Source organism: Achroia grisella, unplaced genomic scaffold (assembly GCF_030625045.1).
Source record: "Achroia grisella isolate CSIRO2021 unplaced genomic scaffold, CSIRO_AGI_Agris_v1 utg1573, whole genome shotgun sequence".
Lineage (NCBI taxonomy): Eukaryota > Metazoa > Arthropoda > Insecta > Lepidoptera > Pyralidae > Achroia > Achroia grisella.
The window spans coordinates 1,633,405-1,650,784 of record NW_026712655.1 but is presented as its reverse complement, the minus strand read 5'-3'; the positions used below and the strand labels follow the sequence as shown (position 1 = coordinate 1,650,784).

At 33.8% G+C, this 17,380-nt stretch overlaps 1 protein-coding gene across 3 annotated transcripts in view; it reads right to left on the bottom strand.

Annotated features, from left to right (window-relative positions):
* Nucleotides 1–1,033: 1,033 nt before the first annotated feature.
* Nucleotides 1,034–17,380, bottom strand: part of LOC131841179 (mitochondrial uncoupling protein 4) — a 45,815-nt gene continuing 29,468 nt past the window's right edge. For all 3 annotated transcript variants that reach the window (XM_059189445.1, XM_059189444.1, XM_059189443.1), the window contains 6 exons: nucleotides 16,096–16,247; nucleotides 8,754–8,830; nucleotides 7,852–8,047; nucleotides 7,035–7,211; nucleotides 5,954–6,176; nucleotides 1,034–2,996 (listed from right to left, as the gene is read on the bottom strand). In XM_059189445.1, coding sequence (XP_059045428.1) covers nucleotides 2,822–2,996; nucleotides 5,954–6,176; nucleotides 7,035–7,211; nucleotides 7,852–8,047; nucleotides 8,754–8,830; nucleotides 16,096–16,198 — 951 coding nt within the window. In that variant the 5' untranslated portion in view covers nucleotides 16,199–16,247 and the 3' untranslated portion in view covers nucleotides 1,034–2,821. The remainder of the gene's footprint in view (nucleotides 2,997–5,953; nucleotides 6,177–7,034; nucleotides 7,212–7,851; nucleotides 8,048–8,753; nucleotides 8,831–16,095; nucleotides 16,248–17,380) is intronic.

The following is a 17,380-nucleotide window of genomic DNA, read 5'->3' as shown; positions in this document are numbered from 1 at the left end:
TTGTTTGCCGCGGACTGTAGTAAGGGTTGATTACTACAACTAATACAGTAACGGTTTCATCTAAAACCGTGGCACTCCGTGTCATTGTACTTAGTTAGCGTTTAACAGTTAGTCAAGACTTGAAATTAATAATAAAACTTTGCGTGCTCGTTGATCCAATGTAGATATTTATTTTTGTTATTGTATTGTACCCAAAATTACTCTATTTATGGAAATAAACATACTTGATAGAATTTTAATCGTAAAATATTTGAATACTATCTAAGTAAGGAAGACATCATAATGTTAAGCATTACGTATTCCCTCCCCCGCAACATGTTTAATTTCGTTTAAAACTACATATTTCAGCAAAGCATTTAAACTGTGTGTATTATAGAATAAGTGAAGCCACTCGTTTGTAGCATGTTGTGATGATCAATTTATAAAGAATATATTGAACGACAGTCTGTAATAGTTCATGCTTCTCGCTGTAGTGACAAGTAAGTGCATGAAAGCAAGTTTTATGAAATCGGAAGTGCTATAATCTATTATAATCAAATATTTAAATAATTAAGTTATGATTCTCCAATATTGTGGAAGATGTATAATATTTTTTACTAATAAATTTAATATTATAATTGAGTCTTTTATTTCAGTCTTGGCTTATTGCTTACTCAGTTAAGTCTTTTGTGGACTGCACTTACTAAATATTAATTATTCCTTGTTTTTATTGACATAGTGTCACTTGTAGTCTATGTCGTGTATGAGACTCGTAGAGAAATCGTTTCACGAATATTTTATTTGTTTATATTTTTTATTACAAACAAAAAAATATGTGTTTCCAGCAATTGTTTGTAAATCGTATTACCTTGAACACGCGAAGACGAACATTAACAATACCGTTTAATACGTTGTAAGAGTGTTGGTAAAACATATAAACATGTCCTAAGTATGTTTAATATATATTACCTTAGTGGTATATGCAAACTCGGCGTTACATAAAAATACAACGTTTAATTCAACAAATAAATAATTTATTAAATATATTGTCAACAACATCACATTTCTCACATAATTTTATAATACAACTATAAACAGGGTATTATAAATCTAAAAAATACACAGCAACAATATACATTTCAATCTATGTATCTAATATTTGTAACAACAACTGTACAGAAAAAATATTAACATCTATATTATAATTACGAGGAACAAATCACAGTTTTTTTTGTGTCTTTTCTACTGACTACTACCATTTTGTAAGTATATCTTAATGCAAATTGGTATTTTTGGGGCATTCTGCTAAGATTACCTATGTTTAGACCTAATTAGCATATTAAAAGAGATAATAAGTATGTACTGTGATGTGTAGTAGTGTTTTACAAACAGCAGGAAAATGTAAAAATATAAAAATTATCGTACTTGCATATAAAAGGATATACTTATTCTAAATTGTTAGAACAGCTAGCGAATGTGAAAAGAAATACAAAATTAAGATAATTTATCAAACTTTATACAGTAACTTATTGGAATATAGGCACTGCATCGATGTCATCACATTATATGATATTTCATAGAAAAAGTAATCCCTATTGCAAAGCACACACACTACAATTTTTTTTAATATATAACTTATCGTAGTCAATTGAGACTTGCAGTGTAATGATTTACTAAAAAATAAAAACATTTAAAAACGTAAATTCTTATTAGTTAATTGTTTGCTAGTATTTCGCCATAAAAGTATAAATAAATATCACCTCGGATCATTTAAAATTATAATTATAGTGAATAAGTTATCTACATAAATTAGTCCCTATAATAATATGATTACTAGAGGAATATAAATAGAGATAGAGAAAGCATTTACCTCAATTTATGACAGCAGATAATGCTAAACTCTCCATCTTCCACTCGTCATGGTGTTACAGAAAATGTTTTAAAACAGTAAACTCCCTCTATCACTAAAATGTCCAGTAAACATTTTTTAACATATATTAAATCTGAGTCAAGTGCTGTGTATATTTACTAACAAGTATTGACAACCAAAGTACTTAATTGCAGTTGCAACGTCTAAATATATTATAATATCATGTCTGTGTGTATATTTTGTAAAAATTCCATTATAATGGTACAAAAATTAAATAAAATAGGTATAAAAACTTCGTGCTCTCCTTACCCACTATTTGTGAAATGTTGAGACATTTTAAAACAATTATATATATATGTTGGTATGGGATTATTCGGATCGATTTTATCATGTACCATTCATTTATTAAACAAGATTACGGTTCAAGCCTCTCCTTGTCTACAAGCTGTAAACACAAATCCTACTATTACACACTCAGATCAATTCTCGTTCTAAGAATGCTCTTTACAAACCGTTAGCGCAAGCGGGTGAACCACTCCATTATCATCCCTAAAAAAACCCTACATTGACTGGGGGGAAGGGGATTGTTAGCAATGGGAACTAGTAACTCCCATTGCTAGCAATGTACCATGTTAGGTCGACCTCCACGTGGTTCTCCCTGGAAACCATCGTGATGAATTCTTGGTGAATTTGTCACGATGGGCTAACTGACCTGACCTCATGCTCATCTTATCATCCTCCACTGGTGCCCCGCCAGCGTAAACCGTTAGCGCAGGTGGGTGCACCATTTCATTATCATACACAAAAAAAAACCTTACATTGACTGTTTTCACCAATACATGCTATTCAACGCCTTATAAATAATTAATTTAAACGTTCGGCATTTGTATACTGACAGATGTAAAATTTCATAAAGGCCAATCGCCACTCTGGAAAAGGTTATAAAAACGTTATTTATGAATAGAATTTCACCTAAAACGTCTGTCCACCTATAGATAACATGATGTTCTCAAATACTATCCAGTTGATAAGTGCCCAGGGACCCAACCGCATCCACAGTGGTATGAAACCTTTGTAAAGTGAAAAGATGCCTTCGTTCTTCACAGATTGTTGCAGACAATCGATCATTCCACGATATAGCGTTCCTCTGAAATAAAAAAAAAACTAATAAATAAACCATATACACTTTACATTACAATCGACTTAAGACTTAAAAAAGTAAAATGTTAATACATAATATGAATTTTACACTGATTTTATAATTGAAATCTTTGAGTCTCACAGATATAAATTATGATAGTTATTTTTTATTAAATGCTAAAAATAACTTAGTGGCTATAATTTTAATAATTGTTAATTTTTAATTTATCTACACAATATACAATTTATTCCGCGCCGAAATATTCGTTCTGAATTGTAAAATTAACTACTTACTTTAAAGGTCGCCACCGTCTTTACATATAAGACAGCGACAAAGAAATATAATGAAATCTACGGTTTTAAAAGTGGGTATCATACTCTGATCAATACCATAGGCAAATTAGAGTCATTCTATAAAATCCATATAGTGATAAATATATTCGTATTGTGAAGTATCATTACATAGGTACTTCGTTGATATTCGCAGAAAATTAATAAGATAGTTGCGAAAATATTACTTTGGGATCCTTATACCTAGTCTTAAAAATTATTCAGTTACTAGCTGTGCCCGTGGTTTTACCAGGGTGAAATTTATTATTTAATTTATTTATGATTCCTCAGAACCCGTTCAATAGTTTTTGCGTGAAAGAGTAGCAAACAACCATCCATCTATCCATTCTCACAAACTTTCGCGTTCATAATATTAGTAAGATGGCATAATAATTATATTCTACAGAATTCTAGAGACCTTAAACGAACTGATTCCCATGAAATAATACAGTTATAAAAAGGAAAAGCAAGACGTAGAATGTATATTAAGTGTAGTCACTCGTTGAGTCATACGGGTTTCACCACTATCGATGCCAGGCGCGCAATACGGTCGGCGGAACGCCTTTCTATTGACCCGAAACCATATTATGCATAATGCAAGATTATCGAACATTCGACAAGTTAACAAAGTCAAATATTGTATATTATTTATTAAATCTAGTTTATCTTAATTATAATTATTAATTTATTGCTAGTTAAAAATAAATCCAGGAATGTTTCAAATTTATACCAATTTTTGTTTTAATTCATTCTGCCGATTAATATCAGCGCGAACACCGTTATTATTATTATGGCTACGAAATAATAAGGTCAAATTACAAAAGTATATCTTATAAATTTGCTGACTATGGAAATAGTTACCAGCGACTTCATCGGTTTTTTTTTTTCAGTCACAAGATATCCTTTATCTCTATTATATGTAATAATAAAATCTATCCTAACGTCAAATCTCATTAAGTTCCGTTGAACTATTTAGTTATGAAAAGAAAACGGACAGACAAACAATATCGCATTTGTAATATTACTAGATATGGATTCATGAAAATTATAATCATATACGTATAACTTATTCTTATTTCTGAAACGTTAGTGGAAATAGTTCCGTTTCACAGGTATTATTGTTTGTTATCCCTATGTTTTCATTTCCATTGCAACTATGTTATATATGTAGACAGATTTATACGTAAATTGCACTTGGAAACGAAAGGAAAAGCAGACATGTATTACAACAGTACAACGAGTCTGCGCAGCAAGCCTCGACTTTGACCCCGTTAGCTTGACCTCAGTCGCGTCCATATCTTATACCCTTGTACTAAGCAGGTATAGCTATGTTGTATATCTAAACACCAATGCATCTACAGCTGTTTGCAAAACTTCCATGAATTCATTGACAAAATACAGTTGTCATTCGGTATATATTTGCCTTAGTTTTAATTGTTACATATAAGTAGATATATTGTTATATCAGTTTTCTAGTGACAAGCTCTACTTAGCTTAAGACTAGATGGCGCTGTATAAATTGTCCTGGATTATTACTACTATTATGTCTAAAAAGTGCTTTCTGCATACGTAAGTAAATATATAAGTAAATATATAACAAGTACCAACGAAATCTGTGTGTATCTAAACGAAATCTAAAAAAAAAGTAAAAGATTGATGTTTTCTTTGTAATGAAAACAATTCATTATAAATTTTAAAACTTCCTACATCTACAGCTACAACAACTAGCTTTGTATTTCTTACCATAAACTTATAAAGATGAAATTTTCCAGTAGGTAGTACCAATTGAATATCTCGATTAATTCTGTACCTACGTATCTTGTTAACCGTACAAAGGTCACCGATTCATGTTTTATTTTATAACCTTATAAAACCATTAATTAGTGTTTGTTTATTAATCACGTGTCAGTTTACGCGTGGGTGGTACAAATGTCTACTGTAGAATACACACAGTTGTCAATGTTAGCAAAATTCACACAGGTTAAGTGACGGTAGATAAAAAATAATGGAGTGGGGGCCGGAATAAGAATCTTCATGGACTATTCTTCTAACCAAATGGAGAGTAAGAAGTAGACGTGAAATTCAATCTGCTTTAATATGGAACCTCATAGATTTAATAGAGTCGAGGGCGGACTATTATCAAGAAATAGGAATGAGTTGTCTACGATTATTATGCAAATGATTTTATTAAAGCAAATAATAAAATATTATTCAAAATTGAGTGTGAAATAAATAAATCAAATACTATATCTTTAACCTAATTTGTTGTGTATGGGGAAAGTTCCCAATTAGAAACCATACTCTAAATCTGTGTTCTTCTTCTTTTCTTCGTGTTTAACGCAAAGCTAAGCCAATCGCCAATCACGGAGGTCATAAATTATTGTAAAATAATAATAACTCAGGAATTGTCCTGAACTTTCACACATCGCAATGTAGTCTCAACTGAAGAGGCGGAGACTATGTGCTAGATAACTGATAGAAATATATAAATACATTCATTATATACGTAGAAACCAACCAGATTAATCAATCAATCGTAAAACACACAATCCTAGTAATCAATACAAATGTTTGAACCGGATGCGATGACTAAACCGCTAGACAACTGAAGCTGTTACATAAAAGGAACTTTACCTTCCGTCTGGACCCACAGGCTGGTTCATGAGTCTTGTTTTGAGTACATCCGCTGGCATCCCGAGGACAGCAGCTACGAAGCCAGCTGTGAACGCGGCGGCGGCATGCAGCAGAGCGTTATCAGCCATCCCGAATTCCCTCATCAGGAATTGTTTAGTGTAGTCGTACGTCGCTAAGTCTCCCATATTCACCAAGGCCGCCCGTTGTACATTTGGCACCGCTCCTGGAAATATTCAATGCAAATATTTATTGTGCATTAACTACGTGTATAATATTTTTATATTTTAGGGGTTCCAAGTCCAAACCAATGGTTTAACAGACGTATTTAACATTTAAAAAATTGAGTTCGTTATTTAATTTATAATTATGTATATGATCTTAAAGGTCCTCGGCCCAAAGACTTGTATATGTAGAATTTTATTAATTATGATTTTATTCAACCGCGTCACATAATATCGTAAAAAACATTAAATGGTTAATTATCATACGGTTTCATTTTTATTGTCTACCTTATGAACATCCCTTTATAAACTGTCTATTTAACATCATTATTATTATAAATATTTGTTTGTGATACACTTAGAATTAATAACTTTGAATCCATATAATAAGATACTGATAAACCATTGTCAGTTGAGTAGGTACATCAGAATATCAGTAATTTCTGAGTCTAGTTATTTCAAGATTCGAGCATCACGAAAAATAATAACTGTTTTTTTGTGTTCCACGAATTACAGTTCGCTTTTATCCGACTTCAAAAAAGGAGGCTCTATGATTATTTACTATGTATTTTTTTATGTCTAGGTACTCATCAATATCTTCGTCAATTTTTTTATTTAATTTGGCAGGGCATACTTTCTAGATGCTCCCATTGTCACAAAGTCAGGATGTAATAATGCAAATAAGGTAATTACGAGAAATTCTCAAATACTATAAGTAGGAATTTTCAGGTGTGAAAATTAGATAAATTGTTCAGATATTAGTAATTATTGATTCTCGATGTTGAAGTCGATAACGATGTGGCTTAAACACGTGTATAATTATTATGTAATAAACTATGCTGTTATAAAATAGAAAGTACCTCTCCAAAAGCCCAAGATCCCGGATTCCGCATAGAGCATCGCGTACGCCTGTCGGCAGTTTGCAAACCGTGGCGGCTTGCCCTGGATTAGCCTCCGACCTTCAGCCTGCATCTGTACTTTCACCAAGTCCGTCGGCGATGCGATCAGCTGCGCCAAGGACCCAGCAACCAGCCCCCCTGAAGGACTTCCAATCATGTTAAGCCTGTTTCATTACCTGTTCAATAATACGACGTTCAAATATCACAGAATATATGGTGACATTAAAATAGTGAACACCAAGCAAACAAATTAAAGAAAAGTGTAAAAATTATCTAGGTCTAATAGTTTGTTTAGTATTGCGTTGAATCTCAAAGGTCAATGATGGAAAGATCAATAAATTAATCGGAGTCAGCAGTAGGCTTGCCCTTTGGACATTGGATTAAATATATCCCACTAAATATGGGCGTGTCAAGTGTTGTGTTCACTTTTACGTCAATAGTTGGCTATCTGCGGTGCTGCCATAAGGAGCCATTTATAAATTATGGTACGCTTATTTCATTGTTTTGAATCCGTTAAAATATGAAGAAACGGGCCGGCTTCTGCACACAGCTAAATTCCATTCCAATAGTAAACATTTCAGGCTTTAATACTACTCCTATCTCCTAGATTTCATGAATATTTTAAACGGAGTTTGTAACTCACCTCGATATTCCCTCTTCCCCTAAGGTTTGACGTAATTTATGATTGTCCCTGATAAGGTGAGACAGTTGATTCGTTTTGAATTTGCCACCTAGTATTAAATCGAAGAAGTTTGTAACATTATATTGCATAACTTACCTAAAGAAGCCACGCCCAAGGACACCTTCCCGTTTTCATCTTTGAAACAATTGCGGAATTTCTCGTAGATAATAATCCTGGAGCCTGAGTATATTGCGTGACGTTGGAACATCGGCATCAGACCGGTCCACAGTTTAAGGACTCCCTCATTCTTTGCGATACTAACTGCTGTTTTTATCATCCCATGATTTTCCAACTGTAAACATTTGTAATATATTAGGAACGTGCTTCGATTATTATCATTGATGAAATTAATTAATAATATTAATTAATTTTTGGACTGTCGATAATACATTTTGTTGAAATTAATTGAAATACTACAAAATTACAACTTAAACTTCGATGAATTTGAAAAACCTATATTAAATTAAGATTAAAAGTCTTTTTGTAGTCAAGTACGTTTTATTTATCAATTTCTTTAACAAAAATATGTAATTGGAATGGAAAACAAGCTGATGTCATATATGATATGCGGTGACAGTCTTATGGATGATAATGGAATGCTGCACCCGCCTGCGCTAACGGATTACGCTGGCGGGGCACCAGTGGCGGACGATAAGATGAACATGAGGTCAGATCAGTTAGCGTATCGTGGTAAATTCACCATAAGTTTATCACGATGGTAACTGGAGGAGCTGCGTGGAGGTCGATCTGATATAGTACATACTTGTAGCAAAGCGGTTATTAGTCCACATTATTAACAATCCCCTTCCCCCCAAGCGGCAACAGTCCCCTATATTACGAACAACACTACGGACATCACTTTATCAAACGACACCCGCGGTAACACCTATACGTTGCCACTCCAGAGAACTAAGATGTCATATCTGCCTCTTATTCTGTCATTATTTAGTTGTTATAACATAACCCTATCTTGATCATAAATAATGTAAATATTATACCTTATATCCATGTTTAGCAGCCGCCACTTCAGATTGTATTTGAAGCCGTGTTTTTGTTAAGTCGAACGGGTAAGTAGCTAAATATAAAGTATAGAATTAGTTATGTCAATATACACAACAATGGATGCCTACTATACATAGCTAAAGGTGCAAAAATAGACTCTTTGTACTTGACATTATTTGTAATTGGTGCGGCGGTGGCTATGATCTAGCCTTCTTCGATGGACTATATTGTTGTATAGGAAACTGGCTGGTCGAATATGAATGACTTACCCTACTTCAATGTGCTTGTTCTTCAGTGGGCCCACACGGTTACGGGAATCTCAGGAATTCACTCAGGTTGATTACAATTCTATTAAGACATGCTTGCGATATGAGTGCGACGTTGATATTCGCGGCGAAAATTACATCACTGATTATTGAATTAGCCGGGAGGGGTGTCAATGCACAAGACAAACCAGGTACGCATCGCGTTTGGCGTAACCATGCCCCCCGCCTTGACATAATGTCAAAGTAAAATTAACAAAAAAATAAAGCTATATTATTTATGAACTACATAATTGAACCTTATTGCGAATGCGACAAATACAAAAAACAAGAAAGAAAAAATACAAAAAATATCAAATGCGGAATTTACTAAATAAGAAAAATGCAAAGGATTTTAACTTAACTTATTAACCTATTATAAATGCGTACTACCTATCTTATAGAATACATATTATTGCAAAGGCAATGGGCATATGCGGTGCGTTAGGAGGGATAAGGGTCCACTTAATTCCATTGTTAGCTAATTCCTTATCCCAAACAGATTACATTCTTGCGATAAAAACAAATAAAGTTCACGTAGGTAGGATCGTGCCCCTATAAAATTAGTACCATGATCCGTATACATGCATTGAATAGGACCGCGGCGAGCGAAAAAACGTTTTAACGCGGCGAGAAAACAAACTGTACTCAATTCACTTGCGAGCTCAATATGAACAGCCCGAGTGGTTAAGCACGTGAATAAGCAAACGTATGCTTTGCGAGTGGTTATACCACGACCGCGATAAGGGGTTACAAAAAACGGACCTGCGAAATCACAGCCACAATGGACAAAGGCTTTAGGAACTTCCTTCACCCTTAGTGCAGGCAGATCACCCATCGGTGGGCATGTAGGACGCGGTTTATTGCGGAAACAAATATTACAATTAGCTACGATCGTGCGAATCATACGTCGAGCTGCGAGAATCCAATATTTAGTACGTAGTATTGACATTAACAATTCTGGGCCTTTGCAGGTTTTTACGATGAAAGTGTGTTACAATTAATTGAACTATATGATCTCTGCCCGGAAGTAATATAGGGTGTTTATAATCGAAATCTTCATCAGAATGAGTCAGACGACCACCAACTCTTAAGAGATTGTCTGATAAAAATGGATTTAATTTAATTATTGATGCGGTACAAGGTTTTTTATTATTTAACTTGCTAAATCGTTTTTAAAATGAAACCCCTGCACAGCGCGAATAATCATACGTTCGGCGAAATCCAAATCGGAACTGGATATGACGCCGCGTGGAAGAATATTAGCGAACTTATAAATATAACAAATTACACGAAGTAATTTCATCCATGACGAAAATTTGCGAGCGAGCGAATATAAATAAGGTTCCATAGAATCTTCAATGGTAACCAGTGCGATAGGGTTTTTATTTCCTTCATCGGAAGCTATATATACAGTACGTAACGCTAAGTACGGGCTGCAACGTAAGCCAAATGCAACTTTATTAAATTCAAAGACTTGGAGCGGTTTATTAGGACTAAATCTATATACAATACGTTGAAAACAACGATCTTGCGGGCGAACTTTTATTCGTAAATACATTTGTCGCACATCAGCTGAGATGGCGACTGCGAATAATCTCATATTCAAGAGAATAATAAATAAATCCTGTTGTAAGGAAGGACCTGTATGTAGAATATCATTAAGCGAAAATCCAGTACTAGACTTCGCGCTTGCGTCTAGTACCGGCCTTATTTTCGTGGACACTTTGTCCTCACGTAAGACTGCGTGATGCGGTATAAAATAACTAGGGCTGTTATTTTCAATTACGTCTACGGGAGAAATATATTGTTTTTCTATATATTCGTGAATTACCTCATCATAAAGGTATTTCAGTTGCGGTTTTGATGCGAATTTACGTTCCAAATGATAAAATCTGCGTTTAGCGATATCGAAACAGTTCCCTAAAGACTTAGAACTATACAAATGGTAAAGCGACTTCGTAGTGAAAAATGATTCGTTACGAGTGGTCGTTGTGGTATAAAAATCTTCACAGTATTTATCGTCTATACTTGTTATTGGTTTGCGATCTACTTCTTCAATCTCCCAAAATTTGCGAATTAATACTGAAACCTCGCACGAAGTGGTGGAACAGAACGAGAATGAAGAAGACGTAGGAAGGTGGGAGCTTCACCTAAAATAAGATAACCGAGAACAGTCTCCAACGCGTTTGGAGTACCAGGTGAATTTATAATTTTACCTCCAGACAAAAGGTCGTGAATATTGATAAATCAAATAGGTATATCTTTAACTGATGGTGTTCCCCACGTGCATCTGCGAGCGGAATATTAGTTAAGTAACTGAGCGCGCCAACATCAATTTGACATGTTGGTAAGTTACCTGTTATTTTATTAAAAACTAAAGCGCGAATATTATAATATTGCTCATGATTAAATCTCGATCGGAAAGAGAGATCAACTGCACCCTTAACTGGTTCAGTGGCGCCACCTATACCCTTAACGGTGGTATGTGCGTCCGGCTGCATGGTTAAACCCAATTTTAAACAACACTTAGATTAATATAATGCTTTTGTGACCCGGGGTCCAATAAGCAGCGAATGACAACATCACTCCCATTACGAGCAGTAGCAAATACCTTGGCAGTAGCAAGTACTTCAGTCACATACGGCTGCTCATGAATGGACGATGAAAGCGTGCATAACGACTCCTTGTCTCCACCAGTGGTGGTTCCAGTAGGAACGGGAGTTGGTTCTAATCGTGTCTGTTGTGTGGGTTGTGTGTGCGCAAGCGGAGGCAATTGCGACGAAGAAGATGGTGGTAATTGGCGACCGTGCGTAGAAGATGTCTGTGCGTTTTTCGTATCCTGAGATACTTGCGTAGGTGCGGAATTATTATTTTTAAAACAAAGCAACGTATGATGTCTCGGATTGTTACAATTTCGACAGGCGGAAGTTGATTGACAATGAAATATTTATGTTGACTACTTAGACATCTAGTACACATATTTAGTTTTAATATAATTAAATCGATCATTAATTGTGAAAGTTGAAAATTGTTTGCATTTATATAATTGAGAATGTGAATCACCGTTACATAAGGAACAATAAATGCGTTGCGTAGGATTAGTACCTAAAAATGTACGTGGCGATCGAGCGATGATTTTGATGCGACTGTGCACGACCACTGTCGGACGCGGCGGCGGGATGGTCCAACTATGGTGGCGGCATTTTTATTGGCGGTGCGGTTGACATGCGTTGTAATATTTTTACGTGTTGACGTATAAATTTTATAAAATTTTCAAACTGCGGTATGTCATCTTCTCCTCTAATTGATGACTCATACGACTGCGCGGTAGCCTGATCTAATGCCTTTAATCCCATATAAATAAATATAAAATCATCCAGCTTTTCAATTTTAAGTTGCTTTAATGCTGCGATAGTCGACGAGAAAGTATCAATAAATTTTTCTAAGTTTATTGCCGAAGGACCGTTAATTGATTTTAAAGAAAATAATTTATCTAAATATGATTGCAAGAGAGCGTTTATCTTGATACTTGTCGATTAAAGCTTGCCATCAATATAGGATAATTTTCGGCTTTGGTACTTTGGCCAGCACACAGATTTCTAGCCTTTCCTGACATTGACTCATAAGATAATGAAAACGTTCTGAGTCCGAAAAGGATTCATTATGTTTGAATGTTTCGTAAAGAAAGGAAATTCTAAAATATCACCTGAGAAACTGGTAACACAATTTGGGGATCCTTACTGATCCCTGTTTGTTGTCTGGTAAAGCAGATGACAAGCGGGAGCTGGAGTTCGCGAAGATTGAGGTTGTAACGAGACCGCCATCATCTTTATAGAATAAAACATTTCGTCAAAAGCGGTGAGAGATTGATAATTAACTACATAATCAGGGTTTAGTTCCAAATTAAGGAGAATAATTTCATCGACAATTTTAACATACTCGGTGCGCATTTGATCGATCAGGCTAACTTTTGCAATAAAAACATTACGATGTTTCTCCATTTTAGTTTTCGAAGATAATTCATAAATAGACTGAAGTTGCGAAAAATATTGTGCACGTTTTGCTTCATACATTTTTAATTTTGCGTTTGTGTTAGCCATTATTATTATTTATATATATATACTTTTAAAAAATAACAACGGAAAACCAATAAATGCGATATATAAAACTATCTAGGTAATAACGTACAACTATACCTGTACTACCGTAAAAGGCGAGCGATAAACAATAATAAAGTATAATAGGTATTTAGTACATTAAATACCTACAAGACAGACAGATGTACTTGTAGCGAAAATAAGTACACAAATGCGAGAAATGATGCGCGATATAAACTAGCATACATAAAAAATATATGCTTACTATGCTATAAAACTACTAATTAATAATGCGAAAAATAGGTACAACTATTATCTATATATACCTATATGCGAGAAAAATAAAATAATGCATAAAAGCAATATTTTAAATATGCGGTGCGAGAAAAATCACAATAACGTTTTAAACACTAAAGCGCGTGACAAATAAATTTATATATACCTACTCATAAGCGGTAGTATGTAGGTACATAAGTGCGACAATGCGGAATGTAGGTATCGACCATACATCTACAAAAAATATGCGAGCGAAACATAAACTATACATAAAGCGAAATCGAAGGGAGTGTTGTCATAGAAAATCAGATAATATATCTATAACTATAACTAAAAAGATATAAAATAACTATGTTCACAACTATTATTTTTACGCGGGAGTCGTCTAAAGCGTTGTTGTTAGTCACTGTGTCGATACACCACGTATAACTTAATCATAGGTACGTAGGGCACGATCTTTAACCGACATGTATTGTATAAAACAGCTATGCGAACTAAATACCCAAACAATTTACAATAACCAGCGTATTATATTAGCGAGTTCTGCAAGGAAATAAAATATCTATTACGAACAGAAATAAAATCGCTGCTTATCAATAATTATTCAGATTAAATAGTGTGCTTTCCCTGCTCACTTTCTTGTGTAAAGACTACGGTAACTAACACTAACAATCTTAACATTCAAACACTACAATCATCATACATAATATTCGACAGGTAATATTGTTTCGTCAAATAGTATAACGACAACTATAATATTTCTAGAAGCTGATCGATCGAACAATATCGATATAATGCGGGTGAATGTGAAATTAAATGCTGACCCGCCTGCGCTACGAAACAACGCAAACAGATATAAAGCGAAATTGAAGAATTGAGCTGCGAGTTATGAACAATTCATAAGCGACATAAATATAAACTTATTTATTAACGAAAATACCAATGTATCGTTATATTTGTGCAACCGTGGTATGCAATTTTAGATCCTATTACATGCGCAATAAGTTCAATATTACATGCGAGTCATTCACTCGACTTTCACAATAGGAAAAAATTAAAACAAATTTTAAATAAATAAATTGCGATTCCTATTGTGATCCGGCGACGGAAGGCCAATAAATGATGCGGCGGTGGCTATGATCTAGCCTTCTTCGATGGACTATATTGTTGTATAGGAAACTGGCTGGTCGTATATGAATGACTTACCCTACTTCAATGTGCTTGTTCTTCAGTGGGCCCACACGGTTACGGGAATCTCAGGTATTCACTCAGGTTGATTACAACTATTAAGACATGCGTGCGATATGAGTGCGACGTGCGCGCGCGGCGAAAGCTATGACATCACTGATTATTGAATTAGCCGGGAGGGGTGTCAATGCACAAGACAAACCAGGTACGCATCGCTTTGGCGTAACCAGTAATATTACACATAGTATGTAGTCATCGAAATACAAGTAGTAACTAGAAATATTAACTTATGAGATGTCACATTGCCATAAATACATGTATTTGTATGTACCGTGATATCAATGGTACACTGTAATTCAATTTCATACATACTTATGAATTATGCATTTTGACAGTTTGTAATCACAGAAAATCTTAAAATTGTTGTATTTTGTTTAAAAGTACACGTGTGTTTCTCGTCGTTTTTGTTCAGTCTGGTTTCCGAATGAATCGTAGAATAAAAAAAATGATTTTCGATTAAATAAAGACTATTTATATTCCTACAATTCTTAAATCTATAAGCTATTATTATTACCTGCCAATTATAATTAGATGGACCATCAGTTTACCATTATTAGCAGATTTCACTCACTACCTAAATAAAATACTAATATATTTAATTTACTTTATATAATTTCAAAAAGAGGAAAATTTCAAATTCGTCGTATATTTTATTTTTAATTAGAAGTAGCTTGTAAAGCCATTGACGATGTACATTTACAAATAATAAATAGGATAATGTGAATAAATTATAATCGCGTATATAAAATCGATTAAATTGAAATAAACGAGCATGTTAACGTCTATATGAGTTACAAAGGATATGACGTCTGTTCGTACATTGTCTCCAATTGACATTAATTAATAGAACTATTTATATACGAGTAACGAACACTGAAGGAAATAGTAATATAATACCAGCAAAAAAAATATTTTATTAATGAATTATGTATTTTTGAAGCATCATTTTATAAACAAATCAGAAGGGATTTTAATTTACATAAAGTTTGTTACTTAGTTTATCACTAAAGGCTTCTTCGAATTTTATTGAACCTAACATGAAGATACATCGTAGCATGGCTATATAAGGCACCTATTATTACAAAAAATAATTGCAACATAGGTAGTCGCTAATTTCTAAAATACAGTCGATTTAACTATATTTTGTGTTTTTGTGTCAGTTCACATGTTCGCTCTATTTGCACCAATTTAAAATATAATTTTTGCAATCAATATTACAGTGTACTCCTGTTGAATTTTATTTTGGAGAAGTAAAAATTTAATTAATAATATTACTTATTATTTCAGGAAAATTCAAACAGTGTCATCGAAACTCAGCTCTCATTCTTTTCAAATGAGCTTGTACATAAATACAAAAATACACATATATTTTAATACTCAAATTAGGGATGTATGTATAATATAATAATCACCTGTCTCGGCGGCCCACGAACCAATAACGGCGACTGAGTATCGTGTCGCTATGGAGTCCGTGACTTTTGTTGTGGGTATGTCGGCGTTGCGTAGAAGCGGCATTTTTTATCCTTTAGTCACCTTGCTTTCTGCTTCGTTTTGTTCATAATATCTAAGGCAAAAAACAGAAAATAATAAATAAACCTGAACATATCAAACCGCGCCGTCTGGTACTAAACTAAGTTGACTTGTGTACAAGCAACTGAAAAGGCATATAAAATATTTCTTTTTATTAAGATATATAAAATTATTCAGACCAATACAACAACTTTTTACCAATATAGACTTTATACAGAATTATTTGCGAAGGTACCTCTGTCTGACCTATGTCAGCCGGCAAGCAGATTTCTTTGTAACCTGTACTACGATTGAAGGGTAAGATATGAAATGAAATTAGTGTTTACGTGTATATAGACCACTGGAATGGTCTAGGGGTATAATGGTTGTTCGTGTACATAAGTAAAGGGTAGTCAGCTTGCCATTCCAGTTACAGTACAAAAACATATGCTCTTGACTAAGTGCTAATGTTTATGTTATGCGGAAATCTGCGAGCCTCTCAAGTAGAGACAGTGTATTATATCCACACCACAAACTTCGTCAAACATTATAAAATACCTGTGAGAGCTAGTCAAAAGTTCTACTTCAAATTTTCAAAACGAGTGGAATTATTCTTTTCTAAATATTCACAATCCAATAGAAACTATTTTATATGTTATTTTGTAATCGTTCCATTAACTTAAACGGGCATAGCTAAATGCGAATCGTTGTAGGTACCTATAAATATTTATATGATAATTTGATGCTCGTAATAAAGAAATATTGCTATTTTATAGGCCAAGGTTTAGAGAGTATACTTTATTAAAATGACATTTAAGGCCTTATATGATGAAGTGTGTTATCCATATAGTTAAAACAATGTCTACGTACATATATATACAGAAAATCACCATCTGAGTAAACTACACAGTACATTTTTTTTTTGATAACCATGTACTTATTTATATGATAATTTGATGCTCGTAATAAAGAAATATTGCTATTTTATAGGCCAAGGTTTAGAGAGTATACTTTATTAAAATGACATTTAAGGTCTTATATGATGAAGTGTGTTATCCATAAAGTTAAAACAATGTCTACGTATCTACATATATGTACAGAAAATCGCCATCTGAGTAAACTACACAGTACATTTTTTTTATAACCAAGTACTTATTTATATTATAAAACAACTAACCATATTTAAAT